At 44.3% G+C, this 17324-nt stretch overlaps 1 protein-coding gene across 1 annotated transcript in view; it reads left to right on the top strand.

Annotated features, from left to right (window-relative positions):
• Window positions 1-1911: 1911 nt before the first annotated feature.
• HTR2A (5-hydroxytryptamine receptor 2A) overlaps window positions 1912-17324 on the top strand; it is a 56882-nt gene continuing 41469 nt past the window's right edge. Inside the window, exons 1-2 of the mRNA XM_006037484.3 lie at window positions 1912-2341; window positions 13439-13639. Of these exons, the coding sequence (XP_006037546.1) occupies window positions 1927-2341; window positions 13439-13639 (616 nt within the window). The 5' untranslated portion in view covers window positions 1912-1926. The remainder of the gene's footprint in view (window positions 2342-13438; window positions 13640-17324) is intronic.

Genomic DNA, 17324 nt, shown 5'->3' with positions numbered 1-17324 from the left:
TCTCTCCAGTCTCTCAGTCCTGATCCTCAAGGGAAACTTACACAACACTTCCCAGAGACGAGCCTATGAACTCCATTTCATCAACCTCCTGGATACTAGAGATCATGGACTAAATATAGACATTGGATTTTTGACACGTTATAATCCGCCTGACATCTGACTCCCCAGCCCAGCCTCTGGCTTCTTTACTTTTCATTCTATCCAGGAAGAGCACACACCAACTGCTGAAACTTCCTTAGCCTGATGAAGGGTTTTTGAACCTGAAAGCTTGCTTAATAACTATTCTCCAACCATTTGGGTTGGTCTAATAAAAGATATCAAATTCACCCAAGGAACCTTGTCTGCCTACTTCATTTGGGGCACTTTTCTTCCAAATAGGTTATCAGAGTTTATTTGTACCTTCCACTTCCTGACAAATAATTAAATTATGATTACTTTTTATTTTTTATAAATATCTTGGCAGTTTGGTTAGGTCATCAGCACACACCCAGGAATCAGATAAGGGAGGACTGAACATGAGTAATTCAGTTTAGGGTTAGCATAAAAGCTGCAACCTTTAGGATGGAAAAAGCTGCACATTTACAGTTTTACCAGCATGTACCATTACTATCTTTATTTATTGCCTTCCTCAAACATTCATCCCACAAGATATTATAATTGTACGCAGCTGGCTTGAAGGGCATCCTTTGCAAAGGGAAAATGTGCATTTTCTTAAACAAAACTAAGACCTCAAAAATGATCAAATGAAAAAGCTGGCAGTTACCAAAAAAAGACCCTATTTGGTCTGCCCTCCTTTGCTGTTGCTACCTTGCAGTTTATGACATCTAGATAGTGGGAGGTCTGACAAACTGAACAAGGCAGTGAGCAAGAAATTACATTCCTGTTGAAATCAGTAATCTCTTTCTGGAGACTGCTCCTTCTAGTTCGTGTGCTTTCTTTTGTATCACTTTGAGGAGGGGTCTGATATTATTATTACTCTCCATGTAGCTTGCCCTTGGGGGGAAAATGCACAAGGAAAGATACAGCAAGCAGCCTCTCTCTCAGAAGAAAAGAACAAGACTGGCTACACAGGAACTGGCTTCTCTCAAGCGTACAGTTTAGAAGTCAACGTAACTGTAATCAAAATACTAGTGTTTTTGTGGCCACTGGAGAGAAGGGACTCAGAAGGATATGGCAAATCAGAGTACAAGGTGGATCTAAGGAACTTTGAATGTGGGCTCTCAGCAATGTAAGTCTTCCTATACTATATTTTTAATTGTAGCATTTAGTCATTTTATTTCTATTTTGAAGCCATGCTGAGCCAAAAGATACTATTAGATATTAAAATCAATGTGGAATATTACTTGTAATCACTGGTGTGAGACTCAGAATGATATTGAAATATGACAGAAGTCAGAGACTATCAGCCAGTAATATGGAAGATGAACTATAAATAAGAGCATATCTTATTATTGTAAGAGTTAGATGCTGGGTGGAATCTTTAATCAACTTTCTCATTGTGGAACAGAGCTCTGCTGTTTTGTATAGCAAGCTATTTTAATACTGCTGCATTTAAAATTGTGTGATTACAGTTATGAAGAGCAATAAGATGTAGCTACAGAAGAGAGTCCTGATGGTTGCAAAAGTTTTTTGCCCACTGTTTTTGCTCTCCAAAACCTCAAGTCCACATTTTCTATTCTCCATATTGATTTTGTTTTTCAACTGGATTTTTAACATATGCTAATAAGGGACTTCACAGGGAGCCGAAAAGAAAGTATTTCAGCGTTCAGAATAATTCCATCCGGATAATAAAGAAAAAGTAATTATCAAAAAATAATCCTTCCTTTACACCAGCTTCAGCTTTGGACAACAAAGGAATATAAAGCCTGATGGTGACAAAAATTTATGCTTTCAGCTTTTTACTATACATACTCAACAGTTTCAGCAATGGATATTCTTTGTGATGAGGAGAGTTCTGTGAACCCAACTACAAACTCCTTAATACAATTAAATCATGAGAGAAGACTTTACAAAAATGTTTTTGTATCTGGAGAGGTTAACACATCTCATCTGTTTAACTTAACTGTGGACTCTGAAAACCTAACTAATCTTTCGTGTGAAGGCAGTCCGAGCTCACCCTGCTTTTCATCATGGATTCAGCTTCCAGAGAAAAATTGGCCAGCTTTGTTGACAGTTATTGTGATTGTTCTAACCATTGCTGGGAATATTCTTGTCATCATGGCTGTGTCACTGGAGAAAAAGCTACAGAATGCCACTAATTATTTTCTAATGTCACTCGCAATAGCTGATATGCTGTTGGGTTTCCTTGTCATGCCTGTGTCAATGTTAACCATACTGTACGGTGAGTATCACCTGTGTAACCTACTGCATATATTGGGTAGCCTAATAACAGCAAACACATGTTATTATTGTTACAGTTTGAGGATTCAAGTAAAATATAAATGCAATCTAGCTTTTAAGATATAAGCTTGCTATCTCCCTCCCTATAATGCTATAATTGTTAAATATCGTAAAGAGAAGAATCAATACCTATGAGCTCATTTCCTTTTAACTTCCAATTATAGATGTTTTAAATACAGTCCAAAAATCAAATTACCACTTTGATTCTGAGGGGATTATCTTGTTTTCTATGAAAATGCTGTGTTCTCAGTATTCTCAGTTTTGCCTCATATACTTTTGTCTCATATACATATACTTTTCAGTTTTCCTAATAAGTAAGTAATATCCTGTTAATACTTTTGCTCCACAAATATGCACAGGCAAATCAATGCCTTGGTGCACTTAGAGTTAAAATAACCTGCCTCATTTTTTACTGGTAATTAATTTACTGGTAATTAATTTCAGTTTCAAATAACCATCTTTACACTACGATCTTTATTTATATTATTTACCATTAAATCTTGGAAGAAGTATTTTCAAGGGAGCCTAAAAAGTAGACAGGAGTTATTCATGACCAGTGTTTAGTAACATTTGAAATTGAATAAATTAATATTCCCTACCTTTTCTAAACAGCTATTATGTGAAAGTGTAAAGTGAACTATGAAGCATGGTTAACTGTGATGCTGTTTACAGGTGATGAGCAAATTTCTTGGCATTTGAACCAAAATCTTTAGCAGTCTGGATCACCGAGGAAAAGCAGAAAACTTAAGGGTTAAATATAGACATTTTCCATGCTGGTTTCATCTTCAAATTTATAAAAAAAATACCCAGTATCACAATACAGGAGAGAAAAGAAAAAGAAATGGGGGAAGGGGGGATCTAATTTGAAAGATTTAAATAGCTTTTATGCTAGATTGAGTGTTACAGTTTTAAAGTACCAACCACTTCACAACAACTTGAGGGAGATTTCATTTGGAAAACTGCAATATAAGAATTTATTTCCAAATTTCCCTCTTTCAGTTTTGCTATTTTTACACAAAGTATCCTGGATGGCATTAGCAAATAGGGATTGGTATAAGTATTCAATAAAGATTACCTTTGATGGTAGGGAAGACAATGCAAAATAAAGCTGTAGGGGCACTAATTGCTTGATCTGAGATATAAATGAAAGACTCAAGCCCTGAATGATTCACTGAGGTGATCAACAGGGACTCCTGCTGGCCACTCCCTGCCACTGAGAGAGCTAATTTTTGCCTCTGCTCGGAAACCCACATTTGATTGTGACCATTAATTTTAATTGCAGTATTTCTGTGATCGAATGATATTTCTCTCTTTTTAACTTTGCACTGTGATGTCTGTTGCCAGAGGAAAGATCTCCTCTCAGGCTAAATGCATTTGAAAAACCAGTCATTCAGGCATACAATTTCCGAGAAATGCAGCATCAGCATGACGCACTGGATCACTTGTCACCATGACCAGCAAACAGCTTGCAGAAAAGCCTCCTGCCAAACTGAGAACTACCCCTCAGTTACCTAGTGTCCATACATCCCAGCCTCCCACCCCAACAGCTTACAACAGGGATGGGCAAAATATAGTCCATGGGATTTTATCTAGCCAGCTCCAGATCCTTTGGCCCTGCCTAGCCCAGCCCAGGCTTGGGGGACAGCCTGGGCTGTGGTGCGTACAGTTGGTCCCACTGGCCCCAGGTGCGCAGCAGGGCTGGGGCAGTGTGGTGGCCATACCTCACTTCCCAGCAGCCCTGGAGGTGGCAGCAGCTCCTTCCAGCTGTCAATGACACTGCCAGCCCTAGCGCTGGCCCTGCTGCCTGGGCACCCTGACCAGTCTGCCCTGTGCCCACTGCCAGGGGCACTAGATCAAGTGGGAGAACAGGGTCTCCATGGAGACTAGCTTGGGACCCCCATGGGTATAGCACACTCAGCCAGGTGGGTGGGATGGGGCCATGGGAAGGCAGGGACTGGCATCTGGGAACAGGATGGGCAGGTGGGGCAAGGGCCAGGAGCAGGATCATGGGGTGATGACAGGATGGGGCCAGGGCAGAGCCATGTCCCCATAAGACAGATCATGACCAGGCCAACCAAGCAGTGCAGTGTAGCCTAATCCAGTCACAATCTGTTGGGTCAGCCCCATGCTGCTGGGCCATACTGTACTGGGGCTGCCCAGGCATTCCAGTGCTGGCACAGGAGAAGCAGGAGCTGGGTCATGGACATGTTCTCCACCCCCTTTCCAGGTTGGGCCACTTACTATCCATTGTACAGGGTGTGGATCTGCCCTGGCCCCGAACCCAGCCCCACACTGTCTGTGCCCCGTGAGCCCAGTCTTGGCCCTGGCCCTGGTCCTGTCTGCCCATTCTGCTCCTGGATACCGCTTCCTGCCCACCTGTGGCCCCAACTCACCCATCCAGCCAAGCACATCCTGCCCACCAGGGTCCCGGGCCAGTCTCCATAGAGACCCTGCCTGCTCACTCCATCTAGCGCCCCTGGACCATCTAGTAATCTACCATTTAGAAAGTTTTGGTGAGTTGTTGCGGGGGAGGGTGCTGGCCCAGCCCACAACAGCTCACCAAAACTCCCTAAATGGGCCTCTAGCCCAAATAAGTGCTCACACATGCCGTACATTCATCTCCCAAGAAGTAAGATATAGGACTGACAGAGAGATCATAGTCAGCATTTGCATTGAACTCAAAACTATGAACTCAACCCTGGGGGATGCAGGATTCTTCAATTCCTATTATGTGTTCTCTCAGCACCTGTAAAACTTAGGCAGTCCTATGTTAGGTCAGGCCCTAGAGTCTCACCCAATTCCAGATTAAGTCAGAAAGAGTTCTGCCTTTGGTTTGAGTGGGTGTAGGATTTATCCCTTAGGTTTGAATGCCCTCTCCAGGTATAAATTATTAGCACCCTCAAATAAAAATCCTAGATATAAACACACTGGACATTAAAGGCTTCAAGGAATTGTTAGAATCCAAGTCTGAATGTGGTTTCTGCCTCAATTTGAGGTGTGTATGTGAAATAGTTATTCACAAACCTGCTTTATTATTTGTATTTCAGTATTTCACTGGTCCTTTCTGTGCCGGTACTATAACCCTTGGGTTACAAATTGGCCCACCACTACTTTATATACCACATATACACACACATATGTACACACACATCTAGCCCTAAGAAAGCTCCATTAAAAGAATAGCATTTGCAAAACCAAAGGTTAAAACAGTAGGGAAGAACAAAATAAATGTTCCATGTGCCTTCTTAATTCATCCTCCTTATGAGTCTGCATTATAATACAGAGCTGTCAAACATGGCATGAAAAGCCTATGGCACAGGCAGGAGCCAAAACCAGCTCTTTGGATAGCAAACCAGAGCCTTGAACAAAACAGGCCCTTTTCTTTTCTTTTCTTTTCTTTTCTTGTTTACTGAATGTGGCAAGGGCTCTTTGTAAAAACCACATGTGATTCTCACACTGGCTTCTGACACTATTGCATGTGAGATTCAAATACTGGACTATGGAATCACAGCCTAAATGAAATCTCCATAATATTGTTGCATAGTTGGTTGAAATGCCTCTGTCATACAGTAACTTTCAATAGTTTCCTCCCAAGCTGTGCAACTTTTCAATTGGGTTTCCTCAGGAGTCTGTTATGGGCCTTGTTCTTTTAAACATTTATGGTTATGGGTATGGTTATGGGTATGTTAGATGTACTTGGATAATGGGATGAACAACAAATGTTTTTATAATTTGCAGGTGACACAAAACTAAGTGGTGGGAATGGAAAGGGACTGCAAAGGCTCTGGAGGATAGGCTTAGAATTCACAACAGTCATGGCAAATTGAAGAAATCAGTCTGAAATCAACAAAATGACATGCAGTTAATAACAGGTGTAAAGTGCCATAGTGGATCCAGGATGCTGAAAAGGGAGGTGCCACAGTGGCAGAGAGCTGACTGCAATGGTTGCAAACCCAAGATGATTTTTTTACTGACAATCTGCGATTTTTTTACTGAGAACCAAATATTTTTTACCGACATGTTTTATATGATGTAAAAACAACCCTTTTGCCAGACTTTGGAGAAGGGTCAAGTTCAAACCAGAGTAAAAAAAATTTGGTTGTCAGTAAAAAGTTTGCAGATTATTGATACTTTTATGCTCTGCTACCTCCACCTCAGCAGGTCCCCTACTCTCCCTCACATCCTAGAACCTCTGAATGCACTCTGCATCATGTCTCCCCCAGACCACCCCCAGCCTTATTGTCCCAGTTTCACCCCCTCTGTCTCACAAGAGACCCCCAAAAAAGACCACTGTTCACTTACCTGCTACCCACAAGTGTTACAGGCAGAGGGGAAGCAGCACCAGGAGCAAAACCAGCACCAACACATGGCTGGTGGTTGGGGAAGGAGCCAAAAAGCCCCAAGAAGAGATCCTTTCAATGTGCTACACCCCAACTTGGATATTGTGTGGCACTGCTGTGTTCTTTCAGTGCTTCAACGCTGCATTCAGCTGCTTTTTTAACCCTCTCTGTGTTTTATGCAGTTGATTTTGTGAAGTGGTTCTTGTTTCATTTTTTACAGAGTTTATTGACAGGCATTTTTAGCCTGGTTATTTATGGAGTGTCTGTGCATTTATGGACAGTTGGCAACCCTGTTCACAGCATGTGTGGTGCCTGAGACCAGAGCTCTCAGCAGGAGTGTGTGACTGCACCACCACACCTTCTTGGATCAGCCCCTGCAAAGTATTACAGTTAAGAAAAAGACAAAATGGAGAATAACTAGATGGGCTGTACTACATCAACAAAGAATCTTGGGTTATAGTGGATCACAAACTGAGAATGTCTACACATTGCTGCAAGGTGACACTGCTACAGCACTGGGCTTGAGTGCTTCCTTGTACTGGGGGAGCACACTGCTACAGTGACGCAGCTGCCGATCATGTGTAGACCCATGTGATTACTAGGTTGCTATAGCGTGCTGTACGGCGCCTACTGAATATGAATTAACAAAGTGATGGTGTTGCTAAAAAAATTAATCATGGAATCAAAGGACTGGAAGGGACCTCAAAGGGCACATCTACAGAAGATGTTTACTGCACAGTTGACTAATTAACTGTGCAGTAAACATCTTAGTGTCTACATGTGCACCCCTATTAGAATGCATGAAACTAATGAACTCTGCAGAAAGGTAGTACTTGTAGTTACAAATACTACCCTGCTGCAAAGTGTTTTCATGCACAGCAGCACACATGTAGATGCTGACTAGGTCATAAGGGTGCTTCAGTGCCGGGGCTGCTTGCCAGCTAGCCCCACACTGAAACACCTTCATGCCCCAGTCAGCCCCTCTGCAGCACACTGAGCCTTGTCAGAGCAGCCCCGGGTTGACAGGCTGACCCCCCAGGCCTCTGCCAATGGAGGCTGCTGTGATCCTGTTCAGTGTGCTGCAGTCCAGGTGCATGTTCAAACCGCACACCCAGAAGCTTCCCAGGAGCGATAAACTGTGGAGCAATAAGCTCCACAGTTTATTGCTGTGCATTAATAGTATGTGTAGACATGCCCAAGGCTATCTAGTTCAATCTACTGCACAGATGCAGCATGCACTGTTCTTGAATTATCCCAAATAGATGTCTATCCACTGTGAAATATGTTAATACCACTGTTTTATATAAAACATCAGATATTCCACTCTAGGGTGATGAGGCCTCAGCTGGAGTACTGTTTTCAGTTTTGGATATCATACTTTTATAGAGCTGCAGGGGTTTAGGTTGTAGCTGTGTTGGTCTAAGGACATAGGCAGACAAGGTTCCTTGGGTGAATTTGATATCTTTTATTAGACCAACCCGGATGGTTGGAGAATAGTTATTAAGCAAGCTTTCGGATTCAAAAACCCTTCGTCAGGCTAAGGAAGCTGCAGCAGTTGCTGTGTGCTCTTCCTGTAAACTAATTAGAGAAACTCCAGAGAAGAACAACAGGAATTATAAGAAGTTTAGTAAATATGTCCAATAAATAAGGAATTGGAATTATTTCATCAAGAAAAAAGAAATGTGGGGATGGAATAGTAATAATTTTTCAGTAGGTAAAAAGTAGTTACAAAAGGGACAGTGATCCATTGTTTTCTATTGTCCCTGGGAGAAGGAAAAAAAAGAAATTGGCTCGATTTTCAGCAAAAAAACAGTTCAGGCTGGATATCAGAGAAAACTTTTTAACTATGAGGGTAGTGAAATACTAGAACAGGCTGCCTATGTAGATTGTGGAATATCTTTGCTTGAAGCTTTTAAGAACAAGTTAGATCAGTAGTTCTCAACATTTTCTGACTAAAGCACCCCTTGTTAGATTCAAGGCAACCCTTGTCAAATGCCTTGCCAGGTCTTAGTCCTCACTTCTTTTTGGCTACAAAAAATAATAGAGCAATTCTTCTGTTGCAGACAACCCAGAAAGATCGCAACAGGTTCGAATATTTTTAACCCTATGGATTCCTATTTGAAATCTCTTGGTTTATTGTATGGATCATGTTTGTACATTTAATAGTTCTAGTATTGTGTGTCACCCTGCAGCACCCCTTAAAGGATCTCAATGCACCACAGGGTGCCACAGCACCCTGATTAAAAATCACTTGGTTAGATAAACATGTGTCAGGAATGTCAATCTGTGTATAAATAAATGTTTAGGTATGCAAGAACCTGCCTCAGTGCAGAGTGCAGAGAGCTGGATTAGATAATCTCTATCTAGTTGTCCTTTTCAGCTTTACATTTACTATGATTCTGTGACTTTTTATAGCAAACTAAAAAGACATGACTTCTATCATATGGGAACTTGCTCCACTGCACAGGTCATTGGTTGTGCTAGAACCCAGGATCTTTACCTCCCCAGCCTAGCCTCTGTGCTTCAGTTATAGCACTAGGATGTCACACTCTCAAGAGATTCATCCAGTAGAAGAGACCGTGATTCATACTTTGCCTATAGCCGACACAATTATTTGCTAGGCAGCAGGAGAATATTGGGCAATAAAAATCTTGCATTGTACTGTTGGTCTTTCAGGGAAGTTTGAACAGCCAGGCACAAACATGTGGCACATCCATTTAGAAAAATACTGTGGCTAAGTAGATTAAATTTGGGTCAACCTAGGGACAAATTCTGATCCTCAATATGTCTTAGAAGAGCTGAAAAGAGTGCAGAGTAGCTAGTTGGGGAATTCTTCCAATGCAGGTCCAAGTTAGAGCTAGCATAAATGGTGCTACATTGACCACCCCTGTATGCTTCATTTCCAAATTTGGCTCACACAAGCTAGAGTGAGTGGGTGTGCTCAGAAACGTACTCCTAGCTGCAGAATGGGACACAGTGCAGACATACTCAGGACTGATTGTCACAGGATTTGATCCAGATTAAAACAGGAGCAGCACAGTCATTTATCCATGTCACCCTTCCAGACTGCATTGCTTCCTTTGCCAGTAGGTGGCCAGCAAGGGCACACACCCTAATGGTCTTATCCCTGGAATGATGCATAATAGCCCTATAGATCAGGAGTGGGCATTTATTTTGGTTGGAGGGCCACTGGTGAGCTGTTCAGGGTTGCACACAAAAAAAATCTTTTAGAAGATATAATTTTAACGTATTTTAGTTTTATTTAAAAAATAATTTTTGTCCTGATTTATGGGGGTTTTTAGTAGTGTATATAGAGGCAATTGCTCAAAATCAAGTCTTACTCTTGTATATTGTATGTGGGTCAGGTAGGTGTGGGGAGGGTATGTGTGTGGGGGTGGGTCTGCATGTGTGTGTTGGGGGTTGCCTATGCAATACACCCCAGGAGTTGGCCAGGGATGGTAGGCAGGGCCAGGGGGCGCAGCAGCAAAGCTCACTCAGGAAGTGCAGGTGCAGATGCAGTCCGTTCCCCCCCATCTGACCCGTGGCTTCCCCCTTGGTGCTTTGCATGGGGCTGATCCTCACCTGCTCCTACCCAGGGCAGCCTGTGCTGCGCTCCTGCCCACCAGACCTGGCCCCAGCCAGTGCATTCAGTTTCCTGGCAGGGCTACTCCCAGTAAGGCTGCAGCCGCATGGGGTATTGCTCAAATCCCCCTGCCTCCAATGGCTCCTCCTCCTCTTCTGCCGGTGCCTGCTACTCCTACCCTAGCACGTGGGGCTCCAGTTCCAGCTTCCAGCCACCTTCCACTGATTTGGCCACCTGTAGATGGCCCTCATCATATTGGATGGGTGGCCAGGAGCTGAAGCTGAAGCTGGAGCCCTGCATGCTTGGGCAAAAGGTGTCCTGATGCAGCTTCCCCCTGACCTGGCTGGGTGTGTGGTGCCCAACATGCATCCCCACAGCTTCCCCACATTACTTGCTGCCCAGAGCAGTGCAGAAGGGACAGGAGAGGAGGAGAAGCCACTGGAGGCGAGGGGAGCTGAGCAGCACCTAGATGGCTGCAGCTTCACTGGGAACAGCCCCACCAGGAAGCTATGCACACTGGCCAGGACGGAGGCCAGGGCCAGTGCTGGTGGGTGCAAGCATGTGCTGGAATGTGGTGCAGGCTAGCCTGGACAGCAACAGGCAGGATTCAGCCCTAGGTAGAGTGTCACACAGGCAGCTGTAAACTGGATCCAATCAACTGGTGGACACCCACCCACAGGCTAGATCCAGTCAGTTGGCAGGCTGAATCCAGCCCACAGGCTATATTTTGCCCACCCCTGCTATAGATGAGCATGGTCATGTCCTGGGAAAAATTGTTAGTACATTTCATCCAGCCTATCTCAGAGGGACTCAGAACGGAACAGTGAATGTGTACATCTGAACAATCCCAGGACAAAAGCCTTTCTCCCAAGGCAAATGTGATGTCTGTTTCCAGTCTAAGAGGGAGTTCTCTGGGAGTAAAGCAGATTCAGTGCAGATGAAACATTCAGAGCAGTACAGTAAACTTCTAATAATAGCTAGGGATCATGAACAAGTAGGCAATATTTTATAACTTGGCCAAATCTGGATGCATTGTCACACAGACAACAAAATGCACTTCTCTAATCCCAGGATAATTCCCAGGGCGGGCAATAGCTCTTCAGACAAGATTGGGAAAATGTATTTATATTAACAATGCTAGTTATCTCTTTATAGTCTCATAAACAGCCATACATGTTATTACACATCATTTACACAGAAGATAAAAATCAGCCTACAGGCACATACAAGCGGAGAAAAGTTTAAAAAAATTATGAGCATATTAAATTATAATGGAAAGTACTAAGCACCTTAAACTGAAGGCTTTGCTATGAACAGTAAGCATATATATATAAGAATATATTTGAGCCACTGGGTACTGTATATCTATACCTATATCTATTTATATATAAATATATATATATACACACACACATACAGTACCCAGTGCAGCTCAAATGTATTCATATATATATATGCTTATTGCTTGTCTCAAAGCCTTCATCTTAAGGTGCTTAGTACTTTCCATTATAATATATATAGATATCGATATAGATATATCTATAGATGAGCAGTATTGAGCAGTACCCAGTGCAGCTCAAATGTATTCATATATATATCAATGTATTAATATATTATAATCAAGAATGATGTGGAGGAGTGGGCAGGAACAGAGCCCTGTGCCCCACCCCCATCCAGGCCCACTTCCCCTTTCCGTCCTGATGCTTGGGGTCTGGGCCCACACCCACTCCCTCCTGCAGCAGCAGAGAGAGGGCAGGAATGGGTCCAGGCCCGATGCAGGGAGGACCAGGCCTGAGGGTGGGGAGAAGCCAGGCTGCCGCAGCGGAGGAAGTGGTGAGCAGTGGGCCTGGGCCAACCCAGAGGCAGCGGGGGGATGAGAGGAGGGGGCTTGGGGCCAACACAGGGAAGGTGGGTGAGGGAGGAGTGGGCCCAGGCCCCAGGGGGAGAAGAGGCCTGCTCCTCCCCTCCCCCCCACTGCTGCTGCATCAGGCTGCTCTCCCTCCACTGCCACGATGAGCCAGCTTCTCCCCCTACCCAGGCTCCCTCCTCCTCCCACTGTCTGCGTCAGGCCTGGGTCCACTCCTCCCGTCCCCGCACCCACAGCGCCACTGCTGCAGTGTGCCCACTCTTGCCCCCACTGCTGCCACATCAGCCCTGCAGGTGGCGAAAATGGAAAGGGGGAGAGGTGGACTGAGGCCAGCGCTAGTGGCTTTGCCCCCCCTGCACTGTCCCGACCCCGCTTCCCCCCCAGCTCCATTGTCGCCACCTCCAGGGAGCAGGGCAAGGGGGCGAGGCCCACTCTGTGTTCTGTGTCCCCACTTCCTGTCCAAACACTTATTCGCACTCTGATTGGCTGTTTCAGTCAGACAGACAGACAGATTAAGGCTTTTATAATATTAGAATATAATGTATTATATATATATAATATACATATACGGGGGAGAGGGGGGAGCTTGCATGCAACGGGCACAGCTGTCACCCAACGCCCTGTGCTGCTGCTGTTGTGCATCCACCTGTATGCAACCCCCTCTCACCCCGCTCCCTTCCCTCCCTCCCGGCTGTTCTCAGGGCCTGGTGGTGGCAGGGCACCACCACTGTGCCCCCCCTCCCCTTCACACTTCCCTCCCCTGCCTCCTCCCCGCTTCCTCCCCCTCCCTGCTGGCTTTTGTCAGCACCCAGTGGTGGTGATGGCAGCAAGGCCAGAGCGGGGGGGTGAGGCCAGTGCTGCGCCACCAGCACCCCAGCCCTTCCACCCTGCCGCCCCCGCTAGTCAGCACCTCATGCCGTCGCCACATCCAGGGAGCAGGGCTGAGGGCGGTGAGGCCAGCACTGCTGGGCTCACCCCACCACTCTGTCTGCTCCATCACAGCTATCATGGTGGCACTTTGCCGTGCCACCGCCACGGCCACCTCCTATCTGGAATGCTCTTGAAGCATTTTGATTGGTTGCTTCAGACAACCAATCCGAGTGCAAATAAATCATTATGGACAGTCAGACAGACAAACACTCTAAGACTTTTATAATATTAGAATTGTAACACACATATAAAGAACAAATGCTTGCATTCATTCATGTATATACTTCTTAGCTGATGCTGACTTTCTTTTTTTTGCAGAGTATAGATGGCCTCTACCCAAAACACTCTGTCCTGTCTGGATCTATCTGGATGTGCTTTTCTCCACTGCCTCCATCATGCACCTGTGTGCCATCTCTCTGGATCGCTATATTGCCATACGCAACCCCATTCATCACAGCCGCTTTAACTCAAGAACTAAGGCTTTCACAAAAATAATTGCAGTTTGGACCATCTCAGTTGGTAAGTGGGGCAATATGTCAACACATAATTATAGATATCTAGCTTTCAACAGGAGCTGACATACATGTTGCAGATTAAAATAGTATCCCAGCCTGCAATATTTTGTTTGGCACAGTGTAACAGGTGGTGGTATGTCATAATTATATGATAAAAATCAACAATAACAATGGTAAATAAAAAATACAGCAGCCCTTTGCAACAAAAGACTGTATATCAGTGTTAGAACTGTTTGTATCTCTATTTTAGAGATGTGCTTATTTCCATTATTGATTATTCACCAGTAACTGGACTCTAGAAGAACGCAAATGCTGTGGATTAGCAAAGGTCAATCTGATTTATGTAAATCATTTTTTCCTGACACCCTATAATGTATTTATCGTCATTTCTTGGAGGCAAGTCCTGTCTACTCTTTGGCTGCTCGGGGCCACACACAGGAAAGAACCAATGTTGTCTCTCTTGCATGGTGAGTGGACAGGATTTGGAATCTGATAGGGTGAGGATGTTTATCCAGAATTATGGGTTTCCATGAACTAAAAAGTTTACATCTTCTCTTTCTGCAGTAAGAGGTGAGGGGAACCTTGTCATACTGAATAAAGACACTGAAAGAGCTTCATGTGTTTAAAACTAGAGTTGCCTGGGATTTATGACATCTTTTATGACCCTAACAACATGTCTACACCAAAGGATTTCTCTAGAGAGAACCACAGTGAAGTGAAGCATAGCTACTCTGCCACAGGTGCAATACAGCTCCCTCAATGGCTAGGGACAGACATTCAAAAAGCCCACGCCTGAATTGATTCAATCTTTGCAGATTACTCTAACCTGGGTAGGCTAAATCACTTTGTAGCTCCATGGATATCCCAGACTTGCAGGCACATGCCTGCAATGGCTCAGGCTAGAAAACAGGGGATGCTAGAGCAGCCCTCCCTTCCCTTCCACAGGGCTGAGCTGAGGGGGGGGGGGGTGGCCAGGCCCCCACAGAATTAGGGAGGGGTTCCCCCCCTCCTTGATAACAGAGCATTTATCAGCTCTGTTATCAGCGTTTATCACCCCATCAGAAAACAAACAGCCTCTCTCATTATTGCAAGCTCTTCTTAAACAAAGAAGGAACAGAGGTACATTATCAGCTGAGCTGTTTATTAGCTCCAAAAAGCCATAAGATGACACTGCTGTCTGCCACTGCACAGACCATAGCCAGCATGTGGTCTGCTAGCTCTAATGCTGAGGTATTTGTGTAAGGCAAAGGGGACGGGGGATTCCTGCTTAGCAGGGAGTTGTGAGGGGAGGAGGAGAGCAGGAGGAAGCCAAGCAGACGCTGCTGTGCCTACAAGTCTCTGCTGGAGCTGCATCCAGGGAGCAGAGGGGAGAAGCCAGCCCTGTTGTGGAGCAGAGAGCCCCGCCCAGCCCAGAGAGCATGCTGGGATGCTGGGGGTGTCTGATTTAACTTAAACCCTCAAGGGGTCTGGTACAGACTTTGCATAAACTGTTTTGACCCAAATCAGTTAAATCTGATACTACGTGATTTAACCAGATTTATCTCAAACCAGTTTCAGCCATTTTCGAATCGGTTTATGTGAATATCTATTGTTACAGGTTTAAACCAGTTTCTGAACACTTAAACCGGTTTATGTGTAATATCTGTCCCTAGCCAATGTGACATTGGTCATACACCATTAAGGTCACTGTCATGAGCATGTTTATTGGTGTAAACCAGGAGTAACATTAAGCCGGCTACACTATATCTGTTTTGACATGCAGCACACACACAGTAGGCATATGGCACTCTACTTTGCTGCTTCCTAGCACATCCTGTTGACCCTGTAAACAAAGCCTGCATTTCTATTTTTATTTATTGGCTGTCCCAATATTACATACCATGTCTAGTTTTTTCCCCTCTTGGACCAAGATGACAACAAATAGTTTTGGCATATTGGCCCTCTAATGTAAAGTAAAGACAAACTTCTGGTTTTTGCTTTCACCAATCCCACGCTCTTTATGCTTTGTGTGATCTCCTCCACAGAGAAGTGTATATTTTAAACAACAATAATAAATCTATAAGAACACAAAAACTGCCACATTGGATGAGACTAGTGGTGCCTGTAGTCCACTATCTCAACCTTGACAGTGGCCACTATTCAATGTTTAAAGAGTTTCTACAGAAGGCAATTATGGAATAAAGTCCCCATATGAAAAGCTTTTTCTTAACCCCTATTAGGCTATAAACAGATGTTGTCTTTGGAGCAGGATCAGCTGTTCTGGGACGTGTTCCAGCACAGCTGATCCGCTTCTGTGGATGATAAAGACATTGCCCATTGACCTGCAGGGTTGGGCCCTGCCACTCCCAGGTCTTCTGGGGCAAGCAGAGGCAGGGGAACCCCAGAATTTTCCATTTGCAGAGGAACATCCTAGGAATTTCCAAGCTGGGTATTCCACAGGTGTGTATATCATGCTGCCACTCTCCAACAAGGGGCACACCTCTGCAAGCAGGGGAACCTGGCAGGCACTCCCCAGGCTTCAAGGGCCCACAGAGGATTTCCTGAAGACTTCCTGGGTTGCCCCAGATTAGGCACCTGAAACTGGGGAGCACCTTCCCAGGGTGGCTGGAGAACACAGGCAGCTCCAGGCTGTGCTGCTCTCCCATCATAAAGCAAACAGATGCCTACCACCAAAAAAGTGGCACAAGTGTTTACCACCTATTGCTACAGCCACAATTTGGGGCATGACAAGGGTCATGCATGTCTGTTTGCTTGGGCTTTGTGCCACCATAAAAAAAATTATGATGGCACAAAGGTAATGTCTGTTTGCAGCCCTAGTGAGTTCAGGGATTGGTTATGCCCTGAAGCATGATGTGGGTTATATCACTTTCAAAACTCTTGAAAGTCCCTTGATATCTTGGCATTCCATTTCAAGCATTATAAACACACATCACCATTCGGGTATGGACATATGAATGATTTGCGAGGGAATAAAAGGGAGCAGGGCTTCAGCATGGATGCATGATTATACAACTACTACATGTGAGAACATACTTACCCATGGCAAATGGTAGACAAAGCATAGCAATTCACCCCTTTTACTGAGGGCTAAGCCACTGTAGTTTAACTTCCATTCAAAATGAAGTAAGTTTGCACACTGGTAGTTATTCTCACCTGACACTTGATAACATCCTCTCAGGCCATTTAACCTTTGGGGAATTGTTCCTATGTCCATACCTTGATAAACAGTAAAACTTAACCACTGTATACATTTAAAAAAATCAGTAGCATTTAACTATCTAGACTTTTTTCTCCATCAGTGATCGGTTGATACAAACTTTTTCTTCCAGTGACAACTGATAACAACATTGTCCTTATTATTATAGTCTTGAATAATATGACTTTTCACTGTATTAGAAAGTTCTGAAGCATAACATGAATAAAAATGACAAAATTGTGTTTTATTGTAGTTCAATAAAAACACCTAGAATGTAAAGCTGGAAAGCCAAAAGAACAGATGAAATGATACAGTGCAACCTGTTTATCTAATTTACATATCACAGTTTCATATAGCAGCTAGTAAATGATCATAGAATCATAGAAGTAGGGTCGGAAGGGACCTTGTAGATCTTCAAGTCTGACCCCCTGCCTGGGCAGGAGGGAAACTGGGCTCAAGTGACCCCAGCCAGGTAGGCATCGAGCCACTTCTT

This window comes from Alligator sinensis, unplaced genomic scaffold (genome assembly GCF_000455745.1).
Source record: "Alligator sinensis unplaced genomic scaffold, ASM45574v1 scaffold110_1, whole genome shotgun sequence".
Classification (NCBI taxonomy): domain Eukaryota; kingdom Metazoa; phylum Chordata; order Crocodylia; family Alligatoridae; genus Alligator; species Alligator sinensis.
The sequence above is the reverse complement of the archived record's forward strand: the minus strand, read 5'-3'. Positions and strand labels throughout refer to the sequence as shown.